This window comes from Penaeus monodon, chromosome 18, assembly GCF_015228065.2.
Source record: "Penaeus monodon isolate SGIC_2016 chromosome 18, NSTDA_Pmon_1, whole genome shotgun sequence".
In the NCBI taxonomy this organism is placed as follows: domain Eukaryota; kingdom Metazoa; phylum Arthropoda; class Malacostraca; order Decapoda; family Penaeidae; genus Penaeus; species Penaeus monodon.
Window position 1 is genome coordinate 18,732,206 of NC_051403.1, and position 18,470 is coordinate 18,750,675.

At 37.2% G+C, this 18,470-nt stretch overlaps 1 protein-coding gene across 2 annotated transcripts; it reads left to right on the plus strand.

The window, feature by feature from the left end:
* The first annotated feature begins 12 nt into the window (after positions 1-12).
* LOC119584308 lies at positions 13-11,466 on the plus strand. 2 transcript variants are annotated; one of them, XM_037932851.1, is made up of 5 exons: positions 13-173; positions 9,382-9,618; positions 9,742-9,871; positions 10,085-10,259; positions 10,763-11,466. In XM_037932851.1, the coding sequence occupies exons 2-5, from the start codon at positions 9,393-9,395 to the stop codon at positions 10,964-10,966; spliced, it is 735 nt and encodes a 244-aa protein (XP_037788779.1). In that variant the 5' UTR covers positions 13-173; positions 9,382-9,392; the 3' UTR covers positions 10,967-11,466. The 2 variants fall into 2 exon arrangements, with proteins under 2 accessions (XP_037788779.1, XP_037788780.1); XM_037932852.1 differs by lacking the exon at positions 13-173 and adding an exon at positions 427-563.
* The last annotated feature ends 7,004 nt before the right edge of the window (positions 11,467-18,470 follow it).

An 18,470-nucleotide genomic window follows, 5' to 3' on the forward strand; every position in this document is an offset into this window, starting at 1 on the left:
TTAAAAATAGGAAATGCCAAGACTTTAAAAACGTCTGCACATCTACGCCTGTATGCCTAGTGAACCAGAGTCAAGAAGGTTCTTGAACCAGTAAATATGTACCTGTGAAAAATAGAGATATTTAGACGTTTAATCTTGGCCTGAATACCAACGAACAATATTCCCCTTACACTGTGAGTGTAATATATGTATATTTGTATCGCACCTATACGATATTCTTTTTATCTTTCAATATAATTATATCAATTGAAAGGCACGTAAAAAAGGTATTCCATTAAATGCAAAGCAAAAGTAGTTGCTCACTTTGTCTTTCGTCTTGCTTAATTATTTCAGAAGATAAAAGTAAAAGAGAGAGAAAATAAAATAGGTAAGAACACTGCCATAAAAAAATACAGACCCGAAGGTGGGACAGTAGCATGAGCAGCACGCGATCTCTTTACCTACAAATACCCAAGCAACAGCTACCATGTATAGTTTCCTGGCAGCTCGAATAGGGTGAGGTGCTAGTTATTGGCGTTGTCGAGGGCAGCAACGGTACGAAAGCTCCGACACCAAAGCCTCAGGTAACAGGAGAGGAATTAATACAGTTGTTTTATAGGAGCTGCAATAGTCACCATTACATCAGGCAAAGGTAGAGGGGAAAACTTACTGTGATTACTTATTGCCATTACTCTTTATAGCAATGAAATTCTCAGGTACATACCCTGCAATAGATTCTTCTTATATTATCGAAATTTCGTAAGCACAAAGCTGTACCATTTACTTTCTCAAAATATTGCCCGTTTTTTCTCTAATGGTATAGAAAGATTAACTAACAAACACACATATACCATATATATATATATATATATATATATATATATATATTATATATATACATTAATAAAATAATATATATATATATATATATATATATATATATTATATATATATATTATATTATGTATTGTATTATATATATAATATATATTTAGTATTTATATATATATATATATATATATATATATATATATATATTGTGTGTGTGTGTTTGTGTGTGTGTGTTGTGGTGTGTGTGTGTTGTGTGTGTGTGTGTGGGGTGTGTGGGTGTGTGTGTGTGGAGTTTGTTTGTTTATATGTGTGTGTGTATATATATATATATTTATATATATATATATATATATATATATATATATATATATATATATATTATATTATAAATGGTTTGGTAGACATTATTATAGTCACAAAAATAGTAAACAAAGCACTGATAATATGAATGCGTCGGACGCTGATAGCCTATTTATTTCAGCTTTTGTATATAGTATTATGGTTATAGCAAGGATTCTAAGAGGGGAAAATGCATAAAAAAACAGTAGGATGTGAGTGATGTTATTATTTTGATGACATTAAAAGTATTGCTTCATAGTAGAATTGTTCCAAAGCATTTCAGGACTATGGTTGTTAAAACCAAAAGAAAATCAAATACGTAAATTCTTGGTGGCCCACAATTCTCCATTTTAATTATTCAATAATAAAAGAGAAACAGAGGAGGAATCTTCGCTTCTTGAGGCCTGTAGATTAATAAAGAAACATAACACACCTATCTCCTTTACCGCCAAATATACATTGATAACTATAGTAAAAAATGTCTCGACACTTGACCTTGATTTTGCCGATGACGTTGCTATACTGTCCGAATCTCTGGAAACCTTCGTGGTATTTCGATTCATTTTGAAATGAGGTGAAGCTCTTGGGCATAGAGGTCGGAACCAAGACCTTTTTTTTTTTTTTTTTTTTTTTTTTTTTTTTTTTTTTTTTTTTTTTTTTTTGGGGGGGGGGGGTAGAAAAGCCTGGCCATTGATATGATTATTTTCCTGTTTGGTGTTATACTCGTAAAATCGACATTTCCTTTCTATCTCTGATGGCAGCCGATGGAGTTAGCGATATGATTCATTAAGTTCTTTTGTCCAACCACGTAATTTTTAAATGTAAATCTGATGCGATTTTCGACTTTAGCTGAGGCACTGGCGTCGCTGCAAAGAGATGAAAGTTCAGATGTAACAACGATCCTACTTGAAGACGCCCTGTACATATTGTAATACAAAAGATCCAATCCATAGGGAATGTACAGTACTATTGGTATTTTAGGGATCTATAAATAAAGTCAGATAATATCAGTGTGACCTGTTGTTGGAGCTTGACGATAGCTGGCCGATGATTAGCTGACAGCCAGTGGCCAAAGATGACAAAGTGCCTCTTGGAACATGGACATGTTAAAGGAATATGATTAGTAATCAATGCACACGCGGGCGCGCACACATATGTATATACATGCACCTGAATATATTTATATTTACAGATTTGTTAAGTTATCCTCGTGAGGAGCACATTAAAGATCCAGTCCAGTTATCATTCATGTGTAGTAATGTCTGAGAAATGACCCTGGAATCAATAAAGGTTCGCCCACGTCATTTTATTATATATAGGCTTTTAGATAAATAATGTGTATTTCCATTTTCTTGTATTATTTCTGTCATTCCGTTTGACTTCTTCTTTCGCAAAACAAATTATATAAATAGTAATAATTTCATTTTGCGGTATTTTTTTTTCACCCTGTAGCAATCGTAGCTGTGACAACACTATATTCCACCTTATATGCGATATCCATTACTCCAATCTACGCCAGATGTTCCTTACTTAATTCATGTACTACATTGAGGTAAATAATATACTACGTTAATAACATCAATAACGTGCCATCCTCACGTGGACACATTATTAGCGTTGACCTTGTACCCCAGTGGCTGCTCAGGTTGCTGAATTCTACCGAGGGCAGTTCGTGACTGATTACATACACGCGTGCATACATAAACACACACACACACACACACACACACACACACACACCACACACACACACACACACACACACACACACACACACACACACACACACACACACTCACACACACATACACAAACACATACACACACACTCACTCACTCACACTGACTCACTCACTCACTCACTCACTCACTCACTCACTCACTCACTCACTCATTCACTCACTCTCACACACACACACACAATATATATATATGTATGTATATATATATATATATATGTATATATGAATATAATCTCTAATATATATATATATATATATATATATATATATATAGATAGATAATTTTTTTTTTTTTTTTTTTTTTTTTTTTTTTTTTTTTTTTTTTTTTTTTTTTTTTATCTATGCCTGAATTCCCGAGTCTCAGAATTTCCCATAGCGACTCTCGATGCACCGAGCCAAACGCCTTCTTGAGGTCGATGTAGGGTGCAAGCAACCCACGACCAAACTCGCGATGGCGTTCCACAATTACTTGAAGCGCTAATATACAGTCTATTGTGGACTTGCCAGCAGTGAATCCAGACTTCTCCGGTCTCTGGTACCTTAGTAGGTTTTCGTGGATCCATTTCAGAAGAATGTGGGCAAAAACTTTGACTGGTATACTGAGCAATGTAATGCCACGGCAGTTGCTAGTCCCAACGATCTCCATTCCCCTTCCAGAGAGATATGACCACGCCCCCCAACGGGTCAGTAGGAATGGTACCAAACTGCCAGATGGCAGTTAAGACTGCATGCAAGCCCCGAGCCATACATTCACCCCTAGCCTTTAGAAGTTCAGCAGGAATATCACATACCACACTTCAGCTTGGAAATCGCCATCGTAACCTCCGTTAGGGTAGGAGGTTCCTCGCTGATGGGTGGGTCCGGCACAGGTATTGTGATACCACTTGCATCCAAGCTATCTGTTGGAGGGTCTACCTGGTACAACTGCTCAAAATACTCAGCCCAATATTCATGAACCCCAACATGATCTGAGATGATCTGTCCATCCACTAAACAGACTGCAGTCATCTGCGAGGAGGTCTTAGAGTTCTGCTTTCTCAGGGTTTGGTTAACATGGCGAAGCTTATTTACCAAACTTAGCAAGATTCCTGATGAACTGTTCTTTATCCCTTCTCAGCAGTGTCCGAGCCCTACGAACCAAAGAGTGACACAAGACCTGATTACCATTCAGCCAAGCCATGCAACACTCTTCAGTGGCCTCCAATGTCTCCAAGGAGATGGAAATCTGCCATGCCCTCGGGCATACGCCAATGGACTCCTGCGCTGCTTCGAGTGTTTAACGCTTGAAGAACTCCCACAGAGCAACTGGGTCCATAAGGTCATCAAGTTCTGTGAATTGGTCAGAGATTGCCATGGTAAGCCCACAGGCACACTCCTCCTCCCTCAGTCTGTCCAAGTGAAACACCCTAGAGTGGCCACTGGAGGGACAGGGAGTTTCGAAGTGAACCCGTAGGGTAGCCACAACTAGCCTATGGTCAGTGCCACAGAACTCGGCACTCCATCATGTGGTCGAGCTCCTTGGCCACTACCCATATCGCTATACCATGTCCAGCGATGTTGGTTGATACCAGGAACCAGGGATACTCTTTCTCTGGGACTTTGCTAGGTCCCAGAGAAGGAGGCTGTTCTCACTGCTGAGATCAGCTCCCAAGTCATGGGGGCCGACAGACATCTCGTAGCCAGCTCGATGGCAGCCACATACCGCATTGAAGTCGCCCAGAATAATGTGAATATCTTAACAGGGCCAATTGCCTGCCACAGATGCAACCCATCATGCATATTTAATCGTGACGACCGTATTTCTAGATATATAAACTATTCCTGAGTTGAGGCTTGTAATGATACAGGTTTAGTGTAATAAAAACGTACTTTCTGGATTGTTAATGAAATATCGTCACTGAAATATTTACGTATACTCCACCCTGTAGAAACCACACACACACACACACACAACACACACACACACACACACACACACACACACACACACACACACACACACACACACACACACACACACACACACACACACACCGAAAATAATATGACAATGATAGGAGTAACATTCCGGCATTAATCATTTAATTCCCCTCTCTCCTTTTAGGGAAAGAAGAAAAGGGAGGAATAAACAAAATCATAACCTAAATAAATCCTAATACAAGGGCAATTAAGGTTTTCACAGAGAAGACAGATGGAAAATCATGTTTAATATTTGATTGCTTTAAATGGTCCTCTAAATTCTCACTTCTGTGAAACTGCTTTATTTAAGATCTTATTTGCTATCTTGGTCTGGACTAGGCTTTACAAATGACTCGTTTTCATATAATAAATAAACATTTATATAAGGACATGAACCAAACATGAACCTACCGTTAAGAAAAAAAAAATAAGAACATTACGCCAACTCACCCGAAAACGAGGAAGATAGGAGAGAAGGTGCAGCTCTTACTTTCCTCTTGTTATATCCTTAGGTCTTACAAATAATAATAATGATTAAAATATTAATCATAAAAAACTTGACTTTGTTTCTCACTTGTGTTAGTCGTTTTAGTGAATCCAACAGGTGAGCAACTTTTCAGGCGGGACTGATAAATGTTTGCCCTTTACGCGTACATTATTGAAACCCATTGAAACATCTTTTCATTTTGTATCAAAGTTTGCCTTCAACTTACACTCCGGCCAGCCAATCAAAGCGTGATATTTTTCAGATATATTTCACGTAGTTTCAGATAGCGATTTATATTGTCATTGATTACGAATTGTATCGTAAATTCTTGATATAACTTTTTACTGTAAATGTGCATAAAATGTTTATGTGCCTTTGTAGCAGTACATCAAATATATGTTCACTCTATATGTGTAAGAATTGAAGTCAATCAAGAAGGTCGCTGGAACATGGTCAGAATTTCCAGTATGTCTAAGTCCTATGACATGATATTGACTTCGGTGGGATGAATGTCTTCAAAATCATTGTGTACGTCTATAGTATAACCTTACATGCTATAAAATATCAGAGAAAATACTGTGTATCTGGATTTGTGATGTGCTGCATTCAAAAAATCATGTAAATGTCCGTGATCATTGGAATTACCCAGTTGTCTGATTTGGACACAATAAGATAAAAAAAATTATGCAACTTCCATTTTTCATATGAATAACAATGTATGTAACTTTTTTTTTTTTTTTTTGACAGAATCTAAGAAATACATTAAAACTATCAACACCATTGTGAAGCCAGGGGTGGTGTGTATTAACAGTAGAAGTTGCAGAGTTTTGAAACTTCCACAATGCTTTGCTTGTAATCAAAAATCATATCAGCATATTCAGTACTCTTATAGTTTTCGTTTGACTTTTTCATATCAAAGAAAATAAAATAAAATAATTTTTCCTTTTCTCAAAACTTTGTATGTTAGTACAAACTTTGATGATATCGTGTTTTGTAGGGACCGTGATTCAACTTAAAACAATGTATCAAAGTGTTAGGGGTTTTGGGGTGCTACAAACAAAGGCCTTGTGTCTTGCAAGTGTTCACAGCAGTTGTGAGACATTTTTGGACATGATGAGCAATTGTTTCGGATACTATGTTGAGCAACGATATATCTTGGTCTGGGCCAGGCTTAAACAGCTTCACATAAAGAGTCATTTCGGTTATTGTAAAGGTTGAAGTATTTGGGGGGACATCGTAAGTCAAAAATATTATTTGGAACCTTCATTTCGCGCTCTATGTATTGTTCGAGAAGCTTCTTGAATTTGATCATTGATATAAACGGAACCCCATTAATAGGGATACTTTATACTTATCAATGAAATTGTCTCAGCATATGATGATATGATTGGGGCTAGATTTGTAGGTCGACAGGAAGTCCTTTTTTTCATATTTTGCAAAGAAAGTGAAAGTTTTCCTGACAACTTGTGCACTGCCTAACCACAATGGAACTGATTTATTTCTAACTGCCTCTCCATTGGGCTCAGCTGCTGTTGTGACACGATTATCTATTACAGCTCTTACTGGTCATCATACTAGTACTTTTTCCGTCTATTTTTGCATTTCAGTTTGAACTTTCCATGTGCAAATGGTCTGGTAAGGTCGACCTAGCCCTCCCCCTCCGGGCGGGTTGATCCGACCACGTCGGGCGTTGGTCATGAACTGTCGGGTCAGGCAAGGTCAGATATAATTGTCATCTACCCCCTCGCTGAGTTGGTGGTTCTAAATTGGACTTGGAGCCACGTGGTAAACAGCCACGTGGTCTATTGGTTACAGGAATAAACTTACGTATATGCCATATTGGTCTAAGGGTAAAGCAGTATGTGGGATCCCACCACTGCCACCTGTCTGTAAGAGTCTATGAGTACTCTGGTACAATGACTTGCAGGGGTAGTGATACTGGTATAATGGTGTAACTCAATATTGCTAAGAGTACCACACAGTATGGGAACACACGAGACGATGTCTAAGGGTAAAGCAGTGTGCAATATGGCATCTGTAAGAGTCTACGAGTACTCTGGTACAGTGACTTCCAGGGGTAGTGATACTGGTATAACGGCGTAACTCTTTATTGCTAAGAGTACCTTAGACAATGTCTAAGGGTAAAGCGGTACACATGGTCACGTGGTAAACAGCTGCGTGGGCTATTGGTAACAGGAATAGACTTATGTATATGCCATATTGCTTGGCCACCTAATCACGCCTCGCCCTCGAGGCGCCTTAGATTTGCCTCAAGGGTAACCTAACTTGACTGGTCATCTATGCCCTCGCTGAGTTGGTGGTTCTAAATTGGACTATTGGTAACAGGAATAGACTTATGTATACAATATGGCATATACACAAGTCTATTCCTGTTACCAATAGACCACGTGGCTGTTTACCATGTGGCTCCAAGTCCAATTTAGAACCACCATCTCAGCGAGGGCGTAGATGACAATTATATCTGACCTCGCTGAGTTGGTGGTTCTAAATTGGACTTGGAGCCACGTGGTAAACAGCCACGTGGTCTATTGGTAACAGGAATAGACTTATGTATATGCCATATACATATATATATATATATATATAATATATATATATATATATAATATATATATATATTTGTGTGTGTGTACAGAAGAACTACAATTATCCCAACTCCGTTTATCCGAATTCTTCGGTCATCCGAAATGCTGTCATGTCCCCCCGGACTTTCCATTATTTTTTAATCTATTGTATTCCATTCACTTTGGTGATAACGGTCACTGTGAAGGTAATATTGCGTTTCTCACCGCCTGTTTTCTGTGGTGTCTGTTTAGACGCGTGTTAAACTATTAATGTATCTATTGTTACACTTTAACGTCTGTTGTCATTTTTATTTTAAGCTAATCGGAGGATGTGAAATTACGTATGGCGAGACCGATTTGTGTGTCAGCGGGTCCGTAAGTGTGACTGGGAACTTTATCTGGACGATCTGTGTACGATTTAAAACAATGAGTAAGAAAGTTACAAATCGGTGGCAAAGACACCACACAACCGAACAAGGAGTAGATGGTCCGCTTTCATGTCAGTCATGACAGCAAACGCTCTCACCAGCTAACGTGTTTACATTTTAATGTATGTTTCGAAACTAGATATCCGCATATCCGAATGAAATTCATGGCCCCGTGTCAGTTCGGTTAATTGGAGTTTTATTGTGAAAATGTGTGTCAATATTTGCGTCATTTTACTTGACTTAGATATCATTATTATTATTATCATTATTATTGTTGTGGGCCGCGGTGGCCGAATGGTTAGAGCGTCGGACTCCAGACCAGAGTTCGAGGGTTCGAGTCACCGGCCGGCGCGTTGTTCCCTTGGGCAAGGAACTTCACCTCGATTGCCTACCTAGCCATTGGGTGGCCAAACCAGCCCAAGTCAGTGCCGGGTAAATAGAGATGGTGACTCGATAAAAACACCGGGCGGCAGGCAATGGCAAACCACCGCTCTAAATTGCCAAGAAAAATCATGGAAGCCCATGATCATCAAGGCCGCGGTGGCCGAATGGTTAGAGCGTCGGACTGTCACGACGGCAATCCGAGTTCAAGGGTTCGAGTCACCGGCCGGCGCGTTGTTCCCTTGGGCAAGGAGCTTCACCTCGAGTGCCTACCTAGCCACTGGGTGGCCAAGCCAGCCCAAGTCAGTGCTGGTCCCAAGCCCGGATACAATAGAGAGAATGATTACCTAAAAAGGTAACACCGGCACTCTCCGTGGAAAGGAACTGGGGACCCTACCACGTACTCACTCCAAGAGCATCACAACATGAAAACTACAATTAAGTATCATGCTGTGACCACGGCGGCTCAGGCATGAACCTACCGTTAAAAGAAGAAGAATTATTGTTGTTATGTAACTGTTATTTCCATCATGTTCATAACTATTGTCATCATTATTATCATTATTGTTTTCTTACTGCTGTTTTTATCATTTATAAAAGACCTACATTCCATTCTAATACCATCTTTGCTCGCTCGCCCTCTTTCCCAGCCGCAGGCAAGATGCTGAGTGCATATCTGGCCCTCATCATCATCGCAACCCATTTCGCAGGGATGAGGTTAGCCGGAGCCTCTCAAGAACAGGTTCCTTTCACATACCTCATCCCCCATGATCCTATCGTCGCAACTTGGTACCCTGGCAGCAACGCTGAGGCCATCAATACGATTTCAGAGTCTCTCTGTGCGATCAATTGCTATTTGAGGTCTTGTGTGGGGTACAGTTATTCAGGTAAGTATTGTGTATCTGTCACTGCTTTTGGTCAAATGACGTGTCAGTGTGCTACAGTCTTTCCGAAATGCTAACGTAGTCCATGCATCAAGAATTTTTTTCCAGTGCAATTCCCTTTTACAGAACATTCGTGTTTACTGGAAGGCCTTGGAGCTCATTCTAGTACTGCCAGAAATGGAGGACAGTTTTACCAAAGGGCTCGGAATAACATGGCTTTCCAGCGACCAGCTTTTGCTTTAAGCAATTATCCTAGGTGTGTGTGTGTAGCCCCTGTATATATATGCATATATGCCTGCGCGCGCGCGTGTGCGTGTGCGTGTGGTGTGTGTGTGTGTGTGTGTGTGTGTGTGTGTGTGTGTGTGTGTGTGTGTGTGTGTGTGTGTGTGTGTGTGTGTGTTTGAGTAATCAAACCCTTGAAGAAACCGAGATTTCTAACCAACTTCCGTTTTCATCAAATTTGTTTCAGCTCTTCGCCGGCGAATGCTGTTGATGACATCACTTGCCTTGAGTGGTCTACGGAGAACCAATCTTGTTGCTTCACGTCATACTACGCCCCGTTCTCCTGGCTGGTTGTTGACCTCGGGCTCCCCAGGAAAGTACTTCTTATCGACGTCGGCAGCAGCCAGTTGAATAATTACGAGGTTAAATTTGTGGTTGTTGCCTTTTGTTTTTTGTTCGATTCTGTTCTTTTGGAGTTTATTTCTTCTTCGTTTTCTTAACCTGTATATTATCATTATCATCGCTTTGTCATAATCATGTCATTATCAACACTTCGTGATAATCATGTAATCATCATCGTCATTATCACCGTTACCATTGTCAATATAATATATTTTATTACTATTTTGTTTTGTAAATGTGAAATAAAGAACACTAGTTAAGTATGATAAAAGTAGTTATCAAGAAGTAATAAAGCAGGTTCTTCCTAAGCACAGAAAAAAGGTTATCAAAACCTTTGGATTTTCATAGTTTCAAGTACTTTTATTTTGCTTAACTTTATTGCATGAACACATGAAGTTCATGTAGGCTGCAGTATTTTCATATCCTCTTCTAATGTAGTTCTCTATTTCCTCTCTTCCTTCCCCCTTCCTATACTCACCCACTTCCTATACTCACCCACTCACTCACTCGCCCACCAAAACAGGTTCGTGTGGGCAGTGAGATGAAGTCAGATGGAAATTTCACGACTTATGACCTCTTCTCGCACTCCCGCCCAAAACTGACCAAAAGCAGGGCTGTGTTCGTCCAACCAGAGGGCGTGGTGGGTCGTTTCGTCAGCATCCAAGGGCTTACCGAAATGAACCTGCGTGTTTGTGACTTAGTCGTTTTGGTGGGGGATTTGAATTGATGTAGGAGCAAAATTTAGTGTCTGAACTAGTGAAGTAAATCAAGATAATTATTTATATCTTTGAGAAGTAAAATTGCTCATATTATTTCACAATTAAATGGGCGGAGGAACTCATGGAAGTAAGCAGTGTTTTCTTATAATCCTTCTTCAGCGAATCATGACTTTCTTCTCCTGCAGGTGTGTATCTGTGCTGGTTATCAAAATCTTGTTTTTACTCGGTTGTTGAAGGTTGTAATGCTGGATAATTGAAATGAGATAAATGTTGAATTAATATGCCTTGGATTTTTGTTGTCCAGTAATTCCCGTGCTAGTTTAGGGAAATTTGTGACAGAAACAGTGCTACCATGTTTCCGACAGTGTCTGTAGATTCGGTTGTTTTCTCTCTCTCTTTGAGGCATGTATGTAGAACCGAATTAGTCGAAGGTGGCTGTTCCGACTGCACGAAGGAAGGAATTCAAATAAAAAAATATATATTATCAAAGTAACAGGATAAAAAAAAAGAAAAGCTGTGTAATTTAAAAAAATAATATTAAGGGATTGATTGCTTATTCGTTCAAGGACAGGCATGCTCAGGGAAATGCATCAAAATTTAATTATATGGTTCTCGGCACCATGGTCACTTCAACTCAATTCAGTTGCCCTTATTGCTTGATAACCATGGTTTGTAATTACTTTAAAAATGTTTAACGAAGCCCAAATGGAGATAATGACATTCTAAAAGACTAGCTTATAGAAAACAGAACGACTCCAGGGGATGGGGTGACTGTCTCGATCACGTTTCACTTTTATCTTATTATATATATTTTGTGATTATTACTGATTTTATAATTTATAGGAGAAGGGAGGGTGTAGAGTTAGTCTAAGAATTAGATCTAGCAAAAGATATTCCTGTTATTTCCTTCTGTTTATCATTGCTAATATTAAGGAACCCACTGTAATATCCCACCTGTTTATTAGCATAGGTCACAGACTACAATAAATATGAAAAATGATAGCTATGTTTGTCACTAAATTATCTCCCCCCCAACCCCCAAAACAGGGGAAAAAACCCTTAACCACTCCATTACAGTAAATAAAAATTTGGGTTTTTCTCAAGTATTTTTTTGGGAACACATTTTAAGTAAAAAAGGGGTCATACCAGGGACAGTGTTTTTAAAAAAATAATGTACTTTTTGGGGTTGCCCATTTGGGGTTCAACACTTGCATTAGGAACTAAATTAAAATTGATTATTAAAAGTCTGATAGCCGCCACCACCTGGGAATATTCCCCCAGAAAAAAATAAAATCCTGGTACAATGAGGAAGTCTTCAATACCTTTTCCTCCTGTACAGTAGTACCGTTATTAAATTCAAAAATTACAAAACCCCTTCATTAAAAAAACAAAAAAAACTGTGCTGTTTCTAACTCATTATTTATATACAGGTCATGCATTAAAACGAATGGGAGAAAATGCTCTGCTCTGGGCACTGGCGGAGGCTGCTCCTTCTGTTCTCCAGGCACCCCGAAAGAAAGGGCTCTCCTAACTTCTCCCAACAAGGGGGGTTTTCAAAACAGATTTTCAAATCCCCAAAGTTTTTTGGGGTGAGGGCGTTTTTGGGGCCAAACCCGTTTTCTCACCGAGGCCGAAAAGGAAAAAAACCCCAAATCCCGGGACAGGTTAAAAAGGGCCCGGGCCCCTCCGAAAAAATTTCGAGCCCCGAAAAAAAAAATTTTTTTTGGCCTTTACTTTTTTTTTTTCCCCCTTTTTTCTCATTTACATTACTATAATGTTTCTCCCTGTAGTGGAAATTGGTTACGAAAATAAAATTTTTACAAATTTGGGGTTTTCCCCTTGGGGGAAAAAATTCCCCGCGCAATTCCAAAAAAGGGCCTGGCCCAAAAACTATTGTTAAAAATTTTAAAAAGAAAAATGTAAAAATTATTATTTGTCTTTATATATAAAATTATATATAAAAAATATATATATATATATATCATATATGTATATAAATATCATATATGTTAAAAAAAAATGGACGTGTGTGTGTGGTGTGTGTGATTATTTTTTGAAAATTTTATTAATTCACTTGTTTCTGTAGATATACTTATATCTATATTCATACATACATTATAGCCTTCATTTCCGAGGCCTAAATTCATCTATAGAACTTGTTGCTTGATTCTCTTTACGACACATAATTTTAATGCCCCTGATGCCAAACGTTTGGGCTCCACCCTATTCCTATGAATCTACACAGCTTACATTTTTTTTTTTTTTTTTCCCTACACCACTACAAAAATCGCAGATTTCCGTGGCTGATATAATATGTTTTAAAGCATCTATTTCCCAACCAGCTTTCTTATATTTTTGAGATTTAAATAGCTTATTTGGGTTTAAAAGGGGTAAAAAGGGTTACAAAAATTTTAAAAACCCTTTCAGACGAGACTCTTGGACAGCAATTAAACATCTTAAAGAGCCTTCTTGTAGGATAATATAGAGTCATCAGTAGTTCGTGTATATATTAAAATCAAATCGAAATATATTGAAGCAACAAATGTAATAACATAAACCTATTGAAGTTAATAAAGACAAAAAATAATAATAATTAAAATTAAATAATAATATATAGATAAATCAAGAATGTAAATGTAAAAGTAAAAATACATGAAGACGATATACAATAAATTAAAATAAAAAATAGAAAAATTTCCCAAAATAAAGATAAAAACAGGAACAAATCCCACTAATAAAAAATAAAAAATATCAGTCATTTTTTAAAATTTGGTTTTTTTTAAAAAATAATAATAATATGGACAAATTATAATCATAGGTAAAAATGAACATATAAGGCCTTTTTTGTAACATTTCCGAAACTCCTAACACTGATACACTCAAAACGCATGGTTCCCCCTTTAAGTGTACTTTTTTTGGAACCTGTTAAAAACATTCTTTTCATTTTGTATCAAACTGCTTACCTTCACCTTGATACTCCGGGCAGCCAATCAGAACGTGATATTTTTCAGATATATTTCACGTAGTCTTAGATAGCTATTTATATTTTCATTGATTACAAATCGCATCGTAAGTTTCTTAAAATAACTTTTACTGTAAAGGTGCATAAAACGTTTCTGTTTTTTTTAAAGTATACATAAAAATGCTGTTCACTCATATGTGTAAGATTTAAGCCCAAGTCAAAAGGGCCGCGGAACGATATGGTAAAAAATTTCCCAAACTTTTTCCGATCATATGACGGGTTTACTGGAGAATGTTTTCAAAATTTTGTACGTCTATATTTAAACCCTTTAAACCTTAAAAAATACCCCAAAGAAAATATAAATGTATTTTGATCTTTTGGTGTATTTGCTTAAATTTTACCGGGGTGGGAATTATCTGGGTTGATTTGGGACCCCGTGGGGGTTTACAAAGGAAGAGAGAGAAAAAAAAATAAAATTTCTTTTTTTTCATAGGAATAAAAAATTTTTTTTTTTTTTTTTTTTTTTTTTTTGACGGATTCTGATAAATACATTTAAACTGTCCACACCATTGCGAAGGCAGGAGAGGTGTGTATAAACAATAGAAGTTGCAGAGTAGTCAGGTACTTTTTTCCTTTTATTTAAGACTTCCACAATTTTTTGCCGATAATCAAAAAATCATATCAGCAAAATTAACCCACTTTTAGGGTTTTTCTTTTGCCTTTTTAAAACCCCTTTAACCATCGTTTTTTGGGGGGGGAAAAAAAAGCTTCAAACAATGTATCAGTGTTAGCGGTTTCGGGATGCTGCAAAAAAGGCCTATATATCATATGAGAAGTCACACTGCAGATGTCATGAACAAATGTTTCATTCCTGATTTCAAACTGAGCAATGGTTGTTTTTGCTTTGAACATGTATCGGAATGTTAAAAATGACAGCACCTTGCTACCTGACATGGCTTTGGGTCCAGGATTGATTACGAGTGAGATACGGATTGCTGTGATTAATATCAAAATAACCGATGTAATCTAGGTGGCAGTTCGCATATTAATATACAAAAGTTTGCAGAGAAATGTTTTTAAGAAATCAAATTTTTAGAATCTTGTGCCGCGTGACGAGGGTTTTCTGACGTCCCCTGTCCAGCGTCCCAGTTCCCAGTACTTAAAGTGGGATTTTTCCCTGGCGTCGGTAGTTGTGGGACTCCGACATTTGACGTTTCCTCTCCGCCATTTTCCCCGGATACAAGTCTTCATTAAAAATTTTACTTTTATATATATAATAATATATATTATATATTATATATATAATTATATATATATATATATGGGTTTTAGCCTTGCATTGCAAAAGCGAAAACTGTGGTTTTTTCCCCTTTCCCCGATTTTTTTCCCCAAAAAATTCAAGGGATATCTCGACTCGGCTTGCTAGATGACGTTTTCAAAATACGACGAGATAATTCGAGTTCAGGGGCGATGTTTAGAGGTTCACTCAGGATTTGCCGATTCTTTTTTTTTTTTTTTTCTTGATTTTCATTTTGCTGTTTACCGACTCCACAGAAGCGAAGGTTGGCCTTTTGTCCCGTGATCATCGAGGTAGTCCAGTAGTTTCTTTGATGGACTGCAGGAACTGGCGCCTTGACTCCTGAGTGGCAGAGGTGGTGGTGCGGAGGCAGCGATCTCCCTCTTCGCTACGCATTTGTTTTGGGCCTTTACATCTTGCAACTCCCCTTTTGGGGAGAACACGAGGGGTGGGGATGTACTCCGGCCCCTTTCTTCTCATTACCTTTTATATATTTTGCAAACAGGTTTTCAAGACGCACCAATGCATCATTATGCTGTTTTCGCAGAATGACTAGAAGTCGAACAGCTTCATCGGGATCCATAGTGAAGGAGAGGCAAGTGGGCTGTTTTGGGGTGTTTAAATAGGGGGGTTTGGTAGCAGGGAAAAAAACAAGGGGTTTTTTTAGTTTTTATAGAGCTGTAAAAGGGGCAAAAAATTGCTTGCCCTGGTGGGTATGTGAAATCGACCTTATGCATTGATGTATATGAGGTCACAAGGCTTCTCGTGTTATAAGGGTATTAGTGGTTAATGGTTAATGCTTTAAACAAAGAAATGTGTTAGATACTAAAGGTCATTTAGTACTATGGTAAAGAATTATGGTGAATGGGGTTTAAATGATTTCTTTATTAAAAGAAAAGGTCTTCCACTTCAAAAGGGACAAATTTTCAAAAAAGGTCAAATGCCCCTTTGTTTCACGTCACAGTCATCAAAAAGTATTCAGACAACTGTCAAGGAAAAAGCACAAGTACATCTATGATAGTACTCTTAATAAACCCCAAAAGAATTAGCTTTGCTGTGTTTGGCGGGCTTTCTGGTGGGATTGCGACGCATCTCTTCAAAAGGGACAATAAATCATTTCATTGTCATTCTATCTGATGTTTCGTGCATTTCAGGTATCAATGTATTTTTTTTACTCTTGTGTACTTCTGTTATGACTTTCTTTGGCCCCCTTTTTATTTTTTTTGTAAGAATAAATATTCCCGAATTTCCGTATAGTTAAATTGGATGCTTAAATAATACTGTGACATTGGCTTCATAGCCTTAATATAAACGTTGGGAGTAAAAGAAAGTGTATGTGATAAAGATAGGATAACTATTCTGTATATACACGTTGCAACCCCCTTACTTGTAGAAGTAAAACCTTGCAATAATCTGATTATTAGCCGAGAGAGGTTGGGCAAAAAAATAATAATAAAAAAAAAAATGGGAATCAAACAAGACAAAATAATATTAAACAAGTTTATTTCCTTTACATGTAAACTTGTGTCTGAAAATGAAATATGTTTTTATTAAATTTCAAAATCACTTTGTACAGTGAATGGTAATTGAATTCATCAGTAAAAAATATTTTGTGACCAAAGTATTTCCTCTATGACATTGTTGCTAATTAAATACGGCATAATCAGGAAAAAAATATTACCCAGTTTGAATTTAATTTTCATTTCAAAAACACAACTATCGTCAATCCAATTTTGATTCCCACGCTGTGGCTTGAGCTTTTCAGAAAAAAAATTAGTCAGTAAAATTACATGTATATATATAAAAAGAAAGAAAATATCATAAAAAAAATATCAAGTTTTGAAACACGGGCACATCTCACACACAATGGACTTGGGAAGACATTATCACTACTGCCAATATGAAAATATGACCAAAAATAATGAAAACTGATCAGTACTCAAAAAAGACTGAAAGAGGATTTTCAGTGTTTTGGGGGGGGTCCCCCAAGTTTAAAAACCCTTTTTATTTTTTTCTATGTAATATCCCCCTGTAAAATAGACACGGGATTATATACACACAAAACACATACAACATGAAAACCCCACACAAAACCCCACACAACACCACACACACCCACCCACCCCACACCCCCACCCACACACACACACACACCACACACACACCCACCAACACAACACCATACATACATACATACTTTCATCATACATACATACATACATACATACATACTACACACACATACACAACACACACACACACACACACACCCCACAAAAAACCACCACACACACCCAACACACCACCCCACAAAGCACCCACACAACACACACACACACACATTTAAAATACTATATTATTTTTTTTTAACACCATTAAAAATTATGTTAAAAAAAATACATATTTCACATATTATGTACAATATATATTTTATATATAATATTAGAATTTTATATATATAGTAAATACATATAATAATATATGATAAATATTAATTTATTAAAATATATGTAATTTTTGTTTAAAATAATATATATATAAAATTTTATATTAATTTTATATAATATATAATGTACATATATATGTGTTATGTAATGTTACCTAAAATTAATTGTTGTTTTAATATAATATATATAGTAAAATATAATGGTTTTGTGGGGTTGGTGTGGGTGTGTGTGTGTGGGGGGGGTTTTGTGTGTTTGTTTGTTGTGTGTGTGTGTGGGTTGTTTGTGTGTGTGTGTGTATTTTGTGGGGTATGTATGTTGTAGTATGTTGTATGTTTTTGTATGTCGTATGTATGGGGTTTTTTTTGGGGTGTGTGTGGTGGTGTGTGTGTGTGTGTGTGTGTGGTGTTTTTGTTGGTGTGTGTGTGGGGGTGTGTGTGTGTTTGTGTGTGTGTGTGTTTTCATGTATGTATGTGTTTGTGTGTATATATATACAGTGTCTATATGTACATGTGTATATTACATAGAAGAAAATGAAAAGGCTTTTAACTTGAGGGATCAACCACCACACTGAAAATCCTCTTTCAGTCTTTTTTGAGTACTGATCAGTTTTTCATTATTTTTGGGGGAAATTTTCCCCTTTTTTGGCAGTAGTGTAATGTCTTCCCCAAGGGCCCTTTTGGGGTGAGATGTGCCCGTGTTTTTTTTTTTTTAAAACTTTTATATTTTTTTATGTTTTTCTTTCTTTTTTAAAATATACTGTAAATTTTTCTGACTCCCTTTTTTTTTTAAAAACTCAAAGCCAAAAA

Bases quoted from the DNA above. Each gene is read 5' to 3' on its own strand.
- LOC119584308 (XM_037932851.1), top strand. From the start codon at position 9,393: ATGCTGAGTGCATATCTGGCCCTCATCATCATCGCAACCCATTTCGCA. The intron at 9,872-10,084 runs GTGTGTGTGTGT...AATTTGTTTCAG, and splicing joins GCTTTAAGCAATTATCCTAG to CTCTTCGCCGGCGAATGCTG. The intron at 10,260-10,762 runs GTTAAATTTGTG...CCACCAAAACAG, and splicing joins GCCAGTTGAATAATTACGAG to GTTCGTGTGGGCAGTGAGAT.